Here is a 16,847-nt window from a genome sequence, read left to right as displayed (position 1 = left end):
CTTCAAAAGTTCTACAGGGAAGGAAAGAAGGGACATGCACACATTCATACAGGGTGTGATCTCATGAATCTCATTTCATGCGAAGAACATATGATAGAGCAAAAAGCCTTTTACTGTACTGCATTTCATGCTCTGATGGAGTTCTGTGGCATGAATAGCAATCTGATAGGACAGAGTGATGCTGGAGGCTGAGCTGGATTTGATGTGGTCAGGGTAGCAAGGAAAAGATGTTGACAGGCAACGGAGCAAGTCCTGCTTACAGTGCATCTTGCTCTAGAGGACTGCCAGTTTTATGCTGAAACAAATACCACACTTCGTGATTTATCCCTGCTGCAGCGTAGGCCAGTTTGGTTATGGAAGAGCAGATCTGTGCCACAAAAGAAGTCCATTGCCTTGCTGTGACTTCCGGGGAGGTGAGCCTTGTGTTGTCTCAGGGCTTACCCCTTAGTCTCTTAACTTCAGAGAAGGTAATCGCACATACAGCCCTGGGCAAATCTAACGCTCAGCAAAGATCAGGTAGGGGAGGACAGCTAATCTGTTGAAAAATACTGCAGTCCTGAAGAAACTCCTGTTTATTTTCCTGTAGCATTTAAGGACTGCTGAAACTGAGAATCAAACAGCAAAAATAGACACTGTTTCACCTACAGCAAACCAGACCTGGTTTAGAAAGTAACAAACGAAAGTGATGGAGGGAGTGGATGATTTGCAGCAGAAGGTATGGTATGAAGCCACCACTGCAGTAGGGACCAGACTGCCTGTCTGGGGTCTACTGGGCTCTCAGCTGGGCTCGTAGGCATTTTAACTGCTACAGGGCAACCCCAGCAGGAGGGCTGTGAGACCCTAAAGAGGACCTAAAAGAGGTGAAATGCACCTTTGACTCCCCTCGGTTTCAGGGGTGACTGTCCTTTTTAAAAAAAAAATAAAGAGCAACAAACCCCAAAACAGTGATACATTGATTTTCAGGTTTTTTTTTTGTTTTTTTTTTTTTTGGGGGGGGGAGGGGGAAGGGGTTGTGTTTAACCTTCAGCAAGGATTGAGGTCTGAAAGTCCTAAATGGGCGTCTCTGTGTAGCACTGAGAAAAGCATCTAAGTTTTCCCAGCATTCCCTACTGACTAATTTAGGCAGCTTTCCTCCCAGACAGATGGCCATTGAAGATTACCATCAGAGGTAATTAGCTTTCCTCGTGTATAGTTAAGGAAACTAAGGTGTATAATTCAGGGCTTTGAACTCCATTATAGCATGAATACCCACTGAAAGTTAACACTGCGATATGGGCTGCTGTAGTATCATTTTATAGCTCTGTGTACACAGAAATATGTAAATGAACTTGTGCAGACTTTTCCACGAGGAGCTGAATTCCCTCACAGCAACTAACAGTTACTCTGTGAAGAATTCAATTTCTGGTTTTATGTCTTTTAGCCTGCTCCTTTGTCCTGGCTTTTTATTGTGAGTTTGATTCCATCTTTGTCTAAGGAAATGCACAATGATATTCTGAATGCTGAAGTCAAATATACCTACATCTTTGTTTCCCTTGGAAAGCTTATTGCCTTACAATATATTTTTTTTTTTTTAACACATGTAAACTTACTGGCAACCTTTCCCATTCAGAAAATATGTCAGTTAGGACTTTACATGGGTGCATTAAATGTTGTTAAGGAGCACATTTTTCAACTGTGGTATGTATCTCATAGGTCTCAAAATCCTCAGGATAAGCACTGTTTGGACAATGTATGTGGTGGTTTTTCCTGTATTCACATTTAAGAAATGAAACAAAGCACTAAAAGCCTTCAGAGAATCGGATACAGGCTCTCCTGCAACCGGTACAACAGTTCTTTGTTAAGCTCAATAACACTTTACGTCCACAAAGCACTCTCATAGTTATGAAGGTGTTCATTAGAGCTTTTCTTCTTATAGGTTTTGTTGTTGTTGTAAATAATTTTGAGCTTTAGTGCTAAGGAAACAAAACTATATATAAAGAAGGATTTTTTTAAAACAGCCTTAATATTTACAACAGTCGAGCTTTTCCAGTTTGGCACTGTCAGTTTGGGTTTAGCTTTCTTGTAGTAGTTAGCAAGTTAAGGTATGTATTCTGATTAGTTTTTAAGATTCAAAGGCAATGTGACTGTGTTCATTGCAATGCCGAACTGAGAGCACTGGAAATGAAAGGCATTAATGTTATCAGAGAAACTGCTCAAACTGTTGGTGTCCCACAACTTTCTCCTGAGCTGGAAGTACGCTGCCTTGGCGAACTTCCAAGACTTAGTAGTAGTGTGGGATAAGTGCTACCACTTATCTCCGTTTTTCTCCCTCCCCGAATTAATTTAGCTTTACACTTTTTTCTCTAACTTGTTTTGCTGCATTCCTGAGAATCCCAGAGCTCTCCCTCGCACATGTGCATCCTCGCAGCAGACTGACTTGCAGAATCTGCTGTTGTGATAAATTCCAACTCAAACAGCTGGGGGTTTGGGGTTTTTTTGTTGTGTTTTTTTTCTTTTTAGCAGTTGAGGCAAGATAGAGAGCAACACAGCAAAAATCAGTGAACATAATCTGTTTGTGGCTCTGACTTACAGATGTGCTTTAGGTGTTATTTATATGAAAATTAAACTGTTCAGTTTTGTGTGCTGGTAGGAGCACGTTCATGCTTATTTGCTGGGCCTCTTAATCCACACAAACCTGCATAACATAACTTGTTGCTTTTTAAAATATGAGGACTGAAACTTCCCGTAAAAAGACCTGTGGCATCAGATAATGGCAGTCTGTGCATATTTGGCCTTAATCGTCGTGACTGGGGCTTGCAAATGCTACTGTGAAAACTGGTCATACAGAAAGTGCCTGTGTCTCTTTAGGGGTAGATTCTGACACCAGTACAGATCAGCATTTATACTGTTATAACTAAGTGAGAAATTAGTCTGGTTTACTTGGGACTTACTGTTGATGTAGATGGGGAGCATTTCATTCTCCTGATGCTGGTGGTGAAGCAAGTAAATTAGCCTCTCTTGGTTATCTTTTTAAAAACAAAAATTTATTCCCTCTGCCACTGCCCTTGAGAGCTCTAATTTTGCTTGTGAGTGGTTTTTTTTCTTTAATTTATTTTAGCCTAGAGTTGAGATTTTTAATTGTTTTCCCCAAGCTGATGGGTAGATAGAGTTTCATAAGTCAGTCATTTGTGTGAGAGCTGAGGTTAAATCACTAGCTCCAAGTCAGCCAGAGCTGGATGTTTTAGATATCCTAGGCATTATTAGAAGGCAAAGTGTGCCTTTTTTTAAGGTGAACTTAGTGCTGTAGTGAATGTGCATGTATAATACAGATACAGTTCTCTGGTTGGACCTTTACTTATTTAGATTGATCATGGTTTTTGGGTGGAAAAACTGGTCAGCTGATGTGGTTTGTAAATGAACTGTTTTGAAACCTAATTTGGCTATTTCCCGCCTTTCCTCCCTCCACTTTTTCCATCTTTTCTCTGTGGGAAACCTAACAAGGATTGTTCATTTGACCTCGAGCCTCTGACTCTGCAGGCACGCATGGACAAAAAACAGTGGGTGTGGATGAGTAACTGATGTTGTAGTGGGATGTATATCTTCCTGTTGATTTTCTGTTTTCTCAAGCATTGTGTAGTATGTCCATTGCCTTTGTTTAAAAGGAGGTGAAGAAGCAAAACAACTCAAAACCATGATGCTCTATTGCTTCAGGAAGAGCAGCTCTCTCAAGTTGACAGAAACCTTTTCAGTTAGGCAAGTCAAGGTATGAGTGGAAAATGACTTGAACTCTGACCCCCAGAGCATGTTGCATGGCTTGTTTATATTCCAGTTTTTCTGGAGGAAGAGCTGAAGGGAGAGGGGAAACATAGACTGAGAAGGAACACTATTGTCACCATAGTATGCAGGAGGAGTTGTGTGAATTTATAGCACTCGTTCTCTGTGTATTTTGTTCTATCATGTATTGTACCAACACCTATGTAATATATAAATAGCAGCCTAGCTTAGACTGGCTAAAGCTTTAAAGGTTAATCTGGGTGAGTACAGCAGGGCTGGAAGAAATCTTTTAGCTAAGGCTGTGTTACTGAATTTGTGATTTATTTTTCTTCATTTTTTTTTAAGGTATAGATAGAGCTGGATTTGTGGTGTTTGCTTTGCTTAAACCTTTGGGAGTTGAGGAAGCAGAACTATCTGTGCACACCTCATACATGCTTTGGACTTTGCATGTGTTAGGGTAGCTTTTGACTGAACCCAAAGTAGTTGGCTTTGTACTATACTGCAGCTCTGTTGCTACCGGGCACGGCAGTAATTGCTGGTCTGTGTTCAAGTGCTCTGGAGTAAGAAAGAAAAAAAAAGTGAAGTGGGTTGGGGGAGGCCTGGGGAGGGACAGGACAGGGAAAGCATGTGGAAATGTCTGTTCTGAACTTCTCTGCCCCTTTGCATAATTTGGCCGCTTCCTTCTCGTCCTTGTCTCAAGGCACAAAAGCAGGCAAGAAGCTGAGGTTGTGACCTTTGATCTGATTCTTGATCGTAATTATAGGCAAGGTTTCTAGAAATCTGTGGTGCTTAGAAAGCACCAGCTAGATGTGCATCCAGTAGTTACTATTGTTCCTCTTCCCCTCAAAGCCACAGGCTGGATTTGCATCTACCCAAGGCTGACTTTTAAACTCAACTTAGCAGTGTTTAACTGTGCTACAAAAAGTGTGTCCTGTTGGAATTGAGCTGCAAGCCATTTTGGAATGTTAGGGAATATTGTTTTCTCTCTTGGAGGGGAAAAGTAATTAAAAACAACATTCACCAGCTAGGAAATACCAAACCAGCTATCTCTTTTATGCTTGCAGTTTTCATTGTGTGTCTATACCCTGGAATGGGGCATGTTGTCACCTTGGACTGGTGCCAGGAATCCATATTACACTGTGATAATTTGAGCCAAAATGTTAGCTTGGATCTCGAGGGTGGCATAGCAACTCTGTGATAGTCCCAAGCTGGGGGAAACCTATTCTGCCGCTCAGCAGGGCTCATTAACTCAGCATCAGCCAGTCGTACCAAATACTGCTCCTATTCGAGGGCCGTTTCAGTGATATGTAATGCCCTGTACTCCATTGTGTTTTGCTCATTAGGGTTTTCTGGCAGGATGCACTGGCTGATGCTTTGTACTCCTGTTTTTCATCCTTGGAGCTAGTATTTGGTGTCAGTATAAGTGACATTAAATTTTGCATTGGTAGGCCCAAAAAGGGTATCTCTGTGAAACAGCGCACATCAGTTGCGGTGCCTCTGAGAATGGGATTGCAGCAGTTTTTTGCTGCCAAAAGGGGGACTACTTCAGCAAGCTTTAAAAAGCTTGTAGTAACTTGACCTAGGTTTGTACATGTGTCTTCTTGCTATCCAAGAAATGGTCTGTTGAGGGTTGCAACCTCTCTTTTTCACTGGCCTTTTTATTTTTTCAGTTCCTGCCCTCTCTGTGGGGCACACAGCTCCTGGGAACTCAGGCAGAGGGAGAGAAGAGGAGTGAAAAGGAGTTATATCATTGAACAGATGATATTGCACTAGATAAAAAAGAAGGAAGAACAAGAGAGTCTGAGCATGGCGATAGGGCTGTAAGAGTAAGTCAGGACCTGCAGGCCTTTTTCAGCTTTTGCCAAACTCTCCCTATTGATGACATCCCTTCCTGGAAGGCTGCAAACTCATCTTTTTCAGATCTTACTTGAAACATTGGAGGGATTAGGTTTAGCTAGAACAAGTTACCATACCTGATTTCTTGGATTTAAAGGTGGTAATGGGAATGAGGTGAGACCACAGGGCTGGAGATTAACGTTTGGAGGGGTGTAAGAGCTGCGTTGCCCGTTATGCCCGAGACACAAAGATGAACTGTGCTCGTTCCCAGGTGTGCCTGTAGCCTTCTGGAAGAGAGCCAACCTCCCTCTTCCACCAGCTGTTCTCCTAGGTAAATTGCAGGGGGTGAAAATACAATAGATTTGACTGGATTCAGATTCTTTATCAGTACCTTTTAGCCAAAGGATGTGCCTGCATGGGATGAGTTTCTGAGCTTTTAAATAGGAGTGCAGAGTCACACAACAGAAAAAGTGATGCAGAGATCTTTTTGAACAGAAGCAAACTGAAATGCACTTGTCAATGAAAAATACTGATTAAGTTCCTTTTCCTCCTTGCTTGGCTCAGCTGGTGGGCACATTCTGGTGAGGAGCAAAACACTGATGTCTATTTGAAAGACAAAAATGGAATAAAATAATCATTAATTGTCCACAAAATGATAAATGTATTCCTGTCTCTTGTGGTACAGAATAGATTTCACCATTAGCAAGATGATGAAAGGGAGGGAGGCAAGCACTTGGACCCTAAAACCAATCTATTGACTCTTGCAGCCTGTCCTGAATTAGTGTGCAGCTGTGCAAGAGGTGAAAGGTGGACACAGCTCTAGGCTACATCTCTCCCCAGTAGATTAATGTCGGCAGAGGCTACATTTCTGGCTGTAGTAGCTGATAAAGAAGAGGATTGACTAAATACTAAACAGCACTATTACTGTGATACTGAATCTACTGGACATCACTGCTTGCTGTTGAGTATTTTTTTCAGGTCTACTGCAGTAGTTGGAGAAAGAGGAAATGTTAGGGGAAACATTGGAAACCTTCCTTAACAAAGAGAAGCTGCCTCAGGAGGAAGACCTTCTTTTTTCACAGTTATCAGGGTGCTGTGGAAGTAAATGGCTAGTTTGGTATGCTGTTGGAGGGGAAGAAGGCTCCAGTTTTCATAGTCAGCAAATTATTCCTCTACTGCTTATCCCCTCATTGCTGAAAGAGTTTAGGGCAGAAGGAGCCTGAAAACATCTTAACTTCCAGTGCAGGAGAAATCTTTAACTGCTGGTGAAGATTGTACATGTGGCATGATGGTGGAAGTCCCCAGTGACATTTTGGCACAGTAAAAGCTTAGTTTTTTGGTGTCATGCTTTGTGCAGGCCCTCAGGAACCAGGAATAACTGCTTTGGTTTTGTGTGGGTCGGGGCAGGTTAGCAAGAATCTTTTCCAGTTAAGATGCTGTTAAACTTCTCATTTCAAAACCAACCAGTCACTGTTGTCAGAGATTTAGAAATGTTTTAATTCACTGCCAGTTTGCTAGGAAAATCTAAGAAAAACGTAGTATTTCTCAGTATTTCTGTTTCTTAATAAACTAACGTTGCTAGGAGCATTGGAGATGATGAAAAAATTTAAGAACTGTGTGAGGGAAGGCGCTAGACTGACCCAGCCACTTCAGACTTTGCTGCAGTGCTGTTACATTGTCTGCTACAGCATTTCCTTCCTGAAGAGGGGGAGGATTAATGAACTATGGGTGTACTTAGAGCAAGAACTGTAAGAGTTAACACTGAATGTGTATAGATTTGGCAGAAGAAATATATAGATATGTGCCATAATGTGCTCATGTTTTGGCAAGTTAACTTGAGACAAATGATGACATGAGAAAACTCCCTCCTTGGTTGTCCTTCTGCTGCGTAGTTTTTCTGCTGGGCGTGCGCTGCATCCTGACCAAAAGGAAGCAGTGCTACAGGACTGGAGATCACAAGCAAGTCCACAAAATACTGACTACATCTTAAAAATCCTGATGTTTCTTTTTAAACTTTTTAGCAGGTTTTTATGTACTTTTCTCCCTGTCCCTTTAAATTCAAGGTCTACTTGGAGCACATTTTCAGGCTCACTTCCCTTCCTCCCCCACAATTACCAGGGCTAGGAATTTGAGGTCTGAGTGAACTGAAATTTTCATGCTGTCAGTTAATTGCAGCAGTAAGAAGTTAAACTGTCACAAGACTAGTTATGGAGCTAAGATTGTTTTAAGATGAGTAGTATTTAATTTAGTAGTAACCACTTTTTAGTTAAATATTTATTAACTATTTACTATAGTAATAGTCAAAGGTGCTTTACAGAATAAGTAGGACAGATGGGAAAAGCCTCCTGCATTGTATTACTAACAACCTAATTTTAAGCAAGAAAACAAAAGGAGGGTTTACAAGTGTTATGAAAAAAGGCAATAGTGTGGTCATGTGATTGCCCAGTCCAATAGGTCTAGTTTCCTGTGTGATTATTTTATTCAGTGGCATGGCTGCATCAACCACATATGTAAGTTGAAAGATAAAAGGCAATGAGATAGTAGCTCATATCAGATACCATGCTTACTGAAATACCAGAAGAAAGGCTATTTGTAAGTAAAGATGCAGCTCTGACAAGGATGTTGGTTCCCCACCTCCACCAAGGGAACTGAAAATTAGCCTCTGTCTTGTCCAATTCTGTAGTTGTAGCTCTGCCTTGGCAGGGTTGGGAAGTTGAACAGCGGAAGTTAGCTTAGATTCATATTTAAAAATGCTCATTAATCTCTTTACAACACTTATGCATTCTGTTACTTGTTTGCTTCCATTGGCCTGCTGGGTTCTTCTCCCCCTTTCATTGTGTGTGCGTCACTGTAGGCTTTTCAGAAAGAGGAGGGAAGTGAATAGTTGAGTTTCAGCTTTGTCCTCCTTGTTTTGCTTAGCCCTGACCAACCTTGACCAATATTTGCATCGTAGGAGTTTGTTTTCCTTTGATTAACTTTCTGTAATGCTCAGCTATTTTAAAATAGGAAGGGAGGGCTGGAAAATGCCATCACCATTGAAAATACATCCAGAATAATTTCATCTGTAAACCCTGTAATGGTTCTGTTTACTAAACCAGGTTAAGAAAGTCTTCACTAGAAATAGAAAGACCATCTTTCTTGACTACAGGAGTTTCTCTTCAAAGCATTGAATGAAGCCAGGCACTGGGGGACGGGATAGTTAGAAGACACTTGTATAATTAAAGACCATTTTATGTTCCTAAGAGCTGAGTTAGGTACACCCTTAATGATGCTGCATTTTCATGTGTGTGCCAGGCTGAATGTCCTACATAAGATAGTGAAAGTTGTTACTGATTCCTTATGATCCTGTTTGAAGAACGATGTTGACTTAGATTCTCTTGTTTTAATTTTTTGCAGGCTGTACAAATATCTCTGTAAATACTTTACAAACAGAACATTTTTTTCCTCTGTGAATAAATAATATTCTTGTTTTTAAAAGACCCTTTTATGGGCAGCTTTGCCTTGTATTTTCTCTGTTTTGTAGCTTGGTCTGACTCTTCAGCGAGGTCCTCCTTTTCATTGAAGTCAGCAAAGTCAGCAATTTAATCAGTTGTTAATTTAGCAACTTTATCTGAAGAGCTGGTTCATTATGTTGTTTAACTGAAGTTTGCATTGATTGAATTAAGGAGTAAAAAGTAAACAGTAGATTTCTGCTTCAGTTTTAGCAAACTTTTGCAAAGCAGGAGGGGGTAAAAGTACTGACAATGAAAGGAAAAAGACCTGAAGAGCGCAGTATCTTTTTCAAGTAAACCAGTAAATTTGCTGTTAATGACACTTGACTAAACCCAGTGGGTGAGTTTTCTTGTAGTGTTCTTTTTTTAGGGAAAGACACTTAAGAAAATTACTGCAAAATGTAAGGCTTTGCTCTAGAAGCTGAGAATGACTGTAAAAAAAAAAAATTGTAGTGAGTCTTCAAGAAGAGTCAAGGGAGTTGGAGATGTACAGGAGGTGGCGTTACTTTTGAAGGAGGGATGAAAGGTTGAAATGGCAACAGCTGCAGCCTATGAGTAGTTCATCCACAACAGAGCAGGACAGCCTCAAGTATATACTTGAGGTTGATAGATTATAGCTTGCTCATTGCATGGATTTGTTATGGGTAGATGCTGTTATAGAGCCCCATCTCTGACCTCACAATTAAACTCTGAGAATATGGGGGCTGGGGAGGAAGAATAAGGATGTGGTGGTTTGTTGCACGCAAGTCATTGTAACAAATAGTTCACTGTTAGGTATTTCTTCAGGGCTGAAGCTCTGTGAGTGGCAGTAGTTTGCTTCTCAATTTCTAATAACAAAATGCAGCTCTCTCTAGTAGTTTCTTGGCCTTTAATACAAGGTTTTGATATTGAGATGTTACTAGCATAAAGCATACTGCTGTAAATCGATTAGACTATATCCACCTTGAGTTTTATTGCCTTAGGGCTGTTTAACAGGTTTAAAATAAAAACAACCTTATTCTAAAAAGCAACATGGAATTTGAGAAAATAAAATAAAAAAAAGAGAAAAAACTGTAAAGCTAAAGCTCTGCACTTGGAAAAGGCAGTGGTATGTTTGGATATGGCTTGTTTTTGCTGGACAATTGTTTGTTCCTTTCACTTTAAAATACGGATATGCAAGTAGGCGTTCATCCATTGTGTTTATTGAACCTGCTTACCATGATGGGGGAGAAGTGACAATAATAGAAGGATGTAGCTCTCAAGTAAATTTCCACTGTAATTTGTGGCCAGAATGGCCATTTTGGACTTTCAGAAGATTAAACAACAACAGTTCATTCATAACTACTGACAGAGCAGCTCAGTGTGCTAGATGTGAGCAATGCAGAACTTGCTTTTCCCCCAATGTGTCTTGCCAAATACATGGGCTTCTGATACTCCTCTGGGCTTGTTTTCCTAGGGTGTGCCATGAGGTGAAAACTCTATTTGAAAAATGAACACATTCTCTGCTACTTCTCCGTAACTTCTTAAGTGCCTTCCATAGATTGGGTCCTAACTTCTCTTCCTTGCTTTGCTATGTGTGGAAAATAGCCTTTTTCTGTCACTTGAGCAATGAAGTCTGGCCTGTGTCAGAAGCTGGAGACTGTGCAGGACACGAGGACTCAAGCAGACAGCTTTAGTGCAGCTTTAAATGTCCAAAACCAGATTTAAGAATATTCAGTGATCCTAAAAAAGCCAGTAGCAATTTGTGGCAGCTCATACCCTGTTCTGCTTCATCAGCATCAGCCTATCTGCCTTCTGCAAAGTGCCAATGCTTGTTTAACTTGTAATTAGGGAAACAGATAGTGGGTGGCCCAAGAAAGAGGAGGAGCGCAGATACCTGTAAAGGCCAACTTCTAGCCCAAGAGGCTGGTTTCTTTGGGCTGCCGGTGGACAGAAAGGAGCTCCTAGTGCGACGTGCTTCTGGAAGACCCCATCTTCCTCCTGTGTCTTCAGAGAGAATCTATAGAGTGAGGCTTTTTCAATGCTTCTGTGTTACTGTGCAGAGTATGCACATGTGGTAGGCACAGAGCAGCGTTCAGTTCCTATCACTGGGACTTTTTGTGAGAAATCAAACTGGGGAGTGATTCCCTGTCAAATTTGTGGTGGTGGATTATGGCTGTAATAATGATGATTTCCTTTTGTAGATTTCAAGATGCTTTATAGAAGTTCATTTTAATAGCATAACTTGGATTTAAATGTCTTGTTCTGTTTTTCTTACATTTCAGGTCTACCAGTCATGAAACGAATTCTTCTGTTTTTCATCCTGGCTGCTGCTGTTATGTATGGTATACTGCATGGAAATCTGTGGAGAAATAACCTCTACTGGTATGGTGATGCTTTTTTTTTGCTTATAGTGCATGTACCTTCATGGCTGTGAGAGATATGTGGCTGTGAGCTGCTGTGTTGCTGAGTCGCTGAGCAGCTGTTTACTAGCAATAAACAGAAGTGATTACTATTCTCTGTGTGTGTGTGTGTGTGTTGGTTTGTGGGGGTTTTTTTGTATGATCAGGGAATGAATGTGATCATTCTGTCCTGTCACCCCTTCTCTCATGTCGCTTTTAAACCTAGTAGTCGATATGAGCCTGGTTGTATGCAGAAGTCAGGATGTCAGAGATAGGGAGGCCCTCTGATTTTCATGAGAATAGGTGTTCAGGTGAGGAGAGATCTTACTTGTGTACGTCATGTGTCCATATCTCTCCCCAACCCATGTGTATGTAGTATTAGGTTGTTCCTTTAGATGTCTAATAAATGATGTGGGAGAGACCTGTTTTACACATGGGAATAACTGCAGGTGTAGCGGGCACCTTTTGAAAAACTGAAATTTGTTGAGTCCCAGTGGCAACTTTGTAGGAAGTGAGCCTTTGCTATCTCCAGGCTGCAAGGGACAGGTGGCTTGGGATCTAAAATTCAGGGTGCTTATCGAATGAGTTTCCTTTGGCCTTTGCACAGCTGTGACCAGGACTGACCAGTGTGTTTGTGTCATGAAGGTAATAGCGATAGCTTTTAACAGTAGTGATTGATGTGCCTCTATTTGTCTTGTTTATAGCATACAATTGATACAAATGACTTTCTGTTGTGGTTTCTGTTTATAGCAAACCACAGTGGTTTCCATTTCCCTTTTCACAGGATTAGCTTTTATGGACAGACTTCCTCTGTGAGGGCTCCTCCTTCCTATGAGACTAGTGGAGTTACCCAGTAAGTTCAGCAGTCGAACATTTTTGTGGTGGGGTTTTTCCTTTGGTTGCTTTTTGGGTGGGCAGGAGGGATTGAGACTAAAATACATAGCCTTTGTCTGTAGGCTCCCTGTTTAGTTGGTTATTGTACATCTGTGTCTGTTGGCTGTTTCTGTTATGAACATGATTGTAACATGTCATGTTTCCAGTGTTTGGTTAATATTTATGGCCACTCACAGTGACTGTCTGTAACAAGCAGTGAATTGTTGGAAGGATACTTGTTCACAACTTACACATTTTTGCAATTCTGTGTTATACCTGAATAAAATGAGCAGAGCTATGAGGGCAACTTTTGTGCTTAAAATATAATAAATCAGCGGTGTGGTTCACTTGTGATGTGCAAGTGCATGTGTAAGCAGATCTTGTGCTACTAACTTCCTGCAATTAGGTTTGTGGGACTAATGAGTGCATATACTAAAACTTAAAAGCAGGCCTCTGTTCTCTCTGAGGCCACCCTGCAAAATGCTGTCTGTGAGGCTGACGCTGGAAAGCAATGAGCTGGCCGGCTGATACATGTCACAGGGTGCTTTCTCAGTGTCCGTATTCACATGACAACTTGAGGTTACCAAAAGCAATTAACCTTAATGGTCTGTTTGGCTTGTGGCTCTAATGTGGTGGTTTCATCCTTCTGTTCTTAATGCAGCCCAGATGCACGCATTGCTCACACTGAACTTTGCCTTCCCTTCTGGGCTTCGTATTTGTTATTAATTGGGCTAAATAGCCAAGGCGGGGATGTGCTTTGAAATATAAGTCTTAGCCGCCTTATGAGAGGAGTGACTTATCTCCAGAGAATCTCACTTTCCTTGGAGTACCCTATGTGGTGCTGTCTGTTCCTCTCTCCAGACAAGACTCCCGTCTCCTCTCTGAGTCGTGCTGGGGGTGTGCTCTCTGGTCTGGCTGCAGGGGTGATTCAGCCCGGGTGTGCTGCTCCTCTGCAGGTGGGCCTGAGAGCTCACCTCTGCTTAGGGCTGCTTCGGGAGTTGCTGAACAGGGGCGATTGCAGACACCTTGGAGCAGCACTGTGAGATGAAAGCCTTTACTAGTAAAATTAATCATGCCACAATGAGGAAGATCCATTTTTATAACACGGACAGAGGCAGTCATGAGAATTTGGTGTGTTCTCATAATTGGATTTTACTAATTTGGCATGTCTAAGTTTCCCTACCTTGTTGCTGTTACATATTCCTATTCTTGCTGTTTCTTGAAAACTGTTTTCCAGGCTGCCACCAACCGCTGTGGAGAGGAGGAATGTGCTGGACACCTGTCTCCTGAAACCAGCATTTGAATCTTTACTGGGGTGAGTCTTCTGTGGGAAGTGGAGGCGGGGGAGGAAGGAAAGGCTGTGCTGTTTGGGGTAGAAATGGGCTATTATACATATTCTGGGCTATTTGACATTTTGATTCACCTCTGGAAGTACAGTTTCTGGGCTTGGATTCATTGCTGCTTTTCCTGCTTGTGGCAACACAACTGCTTTTCTTCTTCTTTTTTTTTTTTTCTTTTTTTCTTTGTGCAACAAAACACTATTATTTTAAAAAACATTGAAGGTTCTCAAGTTTGTCCTCCTCGAAGCAGTCCAGTAGTCTTTGAGTTTTAGTTAGCTGCCTGGACCAGAGAGGTGGTCCTGGGTCCCTTGCCCACCTGGGGGGTGTCTCGGTGTCAGGCACAGCAGGATAGCTCTGGTGCTGAGCAAGGGGGCAGGAATGGACTTGGAGATGCGCAGCGAGAAGAAGGTTGGTGTGCAACTGGAAGAGAGTCTCCTGCATATTTCCATAACTCCTTTACAGGGATAATTTGTGTGAGCTGCAGATCTGGTCTGTGCTCTTCGGTAATAGCCTGGGGAGGTTGAAAGGATTTCTAACCTGGCAGAATTATTTATTGGAAAGGAACCAGAGCTAGAAGAGCTGGAATTAAGAATCTCTTTGCAGTAGGTAAATTATTTATAATGTCTAAGCTTACCAGCTGCTTCTGAACAGCAAGGCAAGTTATTAAATTTAATATGGGTGTTTAGTGCATGGTGTCTCCAAGTTATCTCGTCTTGCTTAGTTAACCTATGGCCTAGTTCTTGGTGTGTGGGCTGCGGTGTTATGTTGGTTTTTTTGTTGGTTTTTTTTGTCCTTTTTACAGTTAGTATGTTCTGAATACATAGAGGTTAGAGTGAGATGCTTGATTTGTGAAAGGGAGGGATTTTTTTAACAGCTATTAATATTCTTAATGGAGAAACAAGTCATGCGCTGGCAGTGGATATTTATGATCAACACTAGGTTTTCTCACTGTGGTTGTATACTTCTGTGTTAACACTTTAATGTAAGACCTAGTACCCAGGATTGCTACGAAGTCAACCAGTTCAGTGAGTGCATGTCGACTTAATCCAAGGTGAAGCCAAGGGCATGGTAGCATGTGACAGGATTGGGTCTACTGTTAATTCATTTGGCTTGACTTGGCAGATAAGGTAATAAGAGTCCCTTCCCTGCTGAGATAACCCTTGTCTGTGGTTACTGTCTTTTGAAGAAAGGACGGACCCATTCTTTCTGTCTTGAGGCTTATAAGGTGTGATGCCATCATGTTCTAGTTTGCAGGAGGAATGCACTTTTGAGGCAAACCTCCTTGTGATCCCTGTGTGCCGTGCTTCTCATTGCAGGGTGGTCCTGGCACATGTGTGCTGGGCTCCTTTCAGATATCTGACTTCTGGCTAAGACAGATGCACTGCAGGAGCACACCTGATGTGCTGCAGCTGCTAAGGGGTGTTCAGTCTGTGGGACCCTACTAGAGTTAGTCCAGAGTGAAAAAACCTGAGATGTGTGAACTGCATACTTTTTTGTTTCCCCAAACTACTTACTAATGTCAACACAGCTATAAAGTGCCACTTGTTTGGAATGGGAGCACATCTCAAATAAGCTGACATCTTCAGGTGATGGTGTTTTCAAGTTAAACCACCTTGTTTCAAATCCCATTCTTATTTATTAAATTGCTATACATATATGTATATGAAAAACTTAATTGCCATGTATATTATAATAACTCTTGCTGCCTCTATTGTGTACTTTTCAAACCTGAAGTTATTGTCTTCCTGGGTTGCATATTCTCTTAAATATGCTGTCTCATGGTGTAAGCTTTCAGTCATGTAATTTTAATGACAATATATGACTTACACTAGCAGAGAAATAATTTCTGTCTCACTCTCTACCTATATTTTCCGTTAGAAGATCTTCCCCTTTTCTGTTACTTGCTTTCTTTCCATGTGTTCATGAGTTTTGTTCTTTTAAAAATTGATAGTACTTGAAGTAGGATAAAGAAAGCTTTTTTTTAAAAAAGCAATTGCATGAATTATTGGTGTATTCAAATACTTCATGTGGATTTTTGAAGCTTTTTACTTTTTTGCTTTGTTAGTGTCGACAAAATATACCCATTCCTGTGCGCTAATGATTTTATCAGAGTGGCGGAGTTCCACGGGAGTGATAAGTTTGAACTACCATATGGAATAAAGAGAGCAGGTTTGTGTTCCCCATGTACCTTGTTTTTAAACAGAAATACCTAAATGGTGTATAGAGCTGCTTGAATCTCTGGTCTTCCCTCTTCACCGATGACAATCCTTTTGGGGGTATCAAGCAGTGACTTAATGGTTTCATTTAGTCCCTCTAACACATGTTTCTGTTTTTAAGAAATAAAACACTGCGTTGGGGTTGCCCTTCTTAGCAGAGAAGCTCCAAAAAGGTGGGAATGAGGAAGAGTGGAGCTTAGACAGCTTCATTTTGTTTGTATGTGGGCTGGAGTGCTAAAGATATTTAGCTAGTGTTTTCCTAGATGAAATATTATCTGGGTCAGTGTGATGCAGTTTGATCAACACACCTAAGCCAGTTGGGATCCAGAGTCCTCCTGAGGCAGAAGTCCCCAGGTTGGGGCAGTTGCATCAACAAAATTGCCCTTTTACTGGGCTAGCTTCTCTCACCTGGGAAGGTGTCACTGGGGCTGCAGGGACGGTATTCCTGCCCTTGTATGGCTGCTGTTCCTGTGCAAAGTGTTTGCCTGCTCATGCCTGCTGCCCACATTTGTCAGGGCAGAGTGGACAGGGCCAGAGACTCGAAGGGTCTTAGTTGCCCTTTTGGAAAGGGTTGTAAAGTCTCAAGGCTCAGAGTTTTTAACACTGAGCATTACACCTTCATAGTACCTTGTGGATCTGGGCTTTAGTCTCCCCGTTTGCCATCCATTGGTGTAAAAAGGATGGTGCACTTTCCTGCACCTCTAGAGTTGCAGTGAGGGAAAGTACATTTGGGAATGAGTTGAGGCCCCTTCTTGGTTAGAAGCACATTGAGTGTCCAGCAGGCACCTGCCTGCTGAGGGAGAGCTGAGAAGGTGCCTCTGCCCAGCTTTGCCAGTGAGCACAGGATGGTTCAATGTCTTGTCCCAAGATACCTAATGCTGTTACTGTCCCTGGCTGTGTGGCCCCCCTCAAGGATGCTTCTGTTTCAGCTGAAGGTGGGCAGAAGAAAAAACAAAATCAATTAAGATGCAGGTCTTG

General features: G+C 41.7%; 1 protein-coding gene across 1 annotated transcript in view; it reads left to right on the top strand.

Moving 5' to 3' along the window:
- Positions 1 to 11,326: 11,326 nt before the first annotated feature.
- The window catches only part of ST3GAL6 (ST3 beta-galactoside alpha-2,3-sialyltransferase 6), a 23,413-nt gene continuing 17,892 nt past the window's right edge, over positions 11,327 to 16,847 (top strand). The window contains exons 1-3 of the mRNA XM_010081939.1: positions 11,327 to 11,423; positions 13,551 to 13,628; positions 15,719 to 15,822. Coding sequence (XP_010080241.1) covers positions 11,335 to 11,423; positions 13,551 to 13,628; positions 15,719 to 15,822 — 271 coding nt within the window. The 5' untranslated portion in view covers positions 11,327 to 11,334. The remainder of the gene's footprint in view (positions 11,424 to 13,550; positions 13,629 to 15,718; positions 15,823 to 16,847) is intronic.

The sequence above is a fragment of the Pterocles gutturalis genome, unplaced genomic scaffold, assembly GCF_000699245.1.
Source record: "Pterocles gutturalis isolate BGI_N339 unplaced genomic scaffold, ASM69924v1 scaffold6354, whole genome shotgun sequence".
NCBI classification, from domain to species: domain Eukaryota; kingdom Metazoa; phylum Chordata; class Aves; order Pterocliformes; family Pteroclidae; genus Pterocles; species Pterocles gutturalis.
The sequence above is the reverse complement of the archived record's forward strand: the minus strand, read 5'-3'. Positions and strand labels throughout refer to the sequence as shown.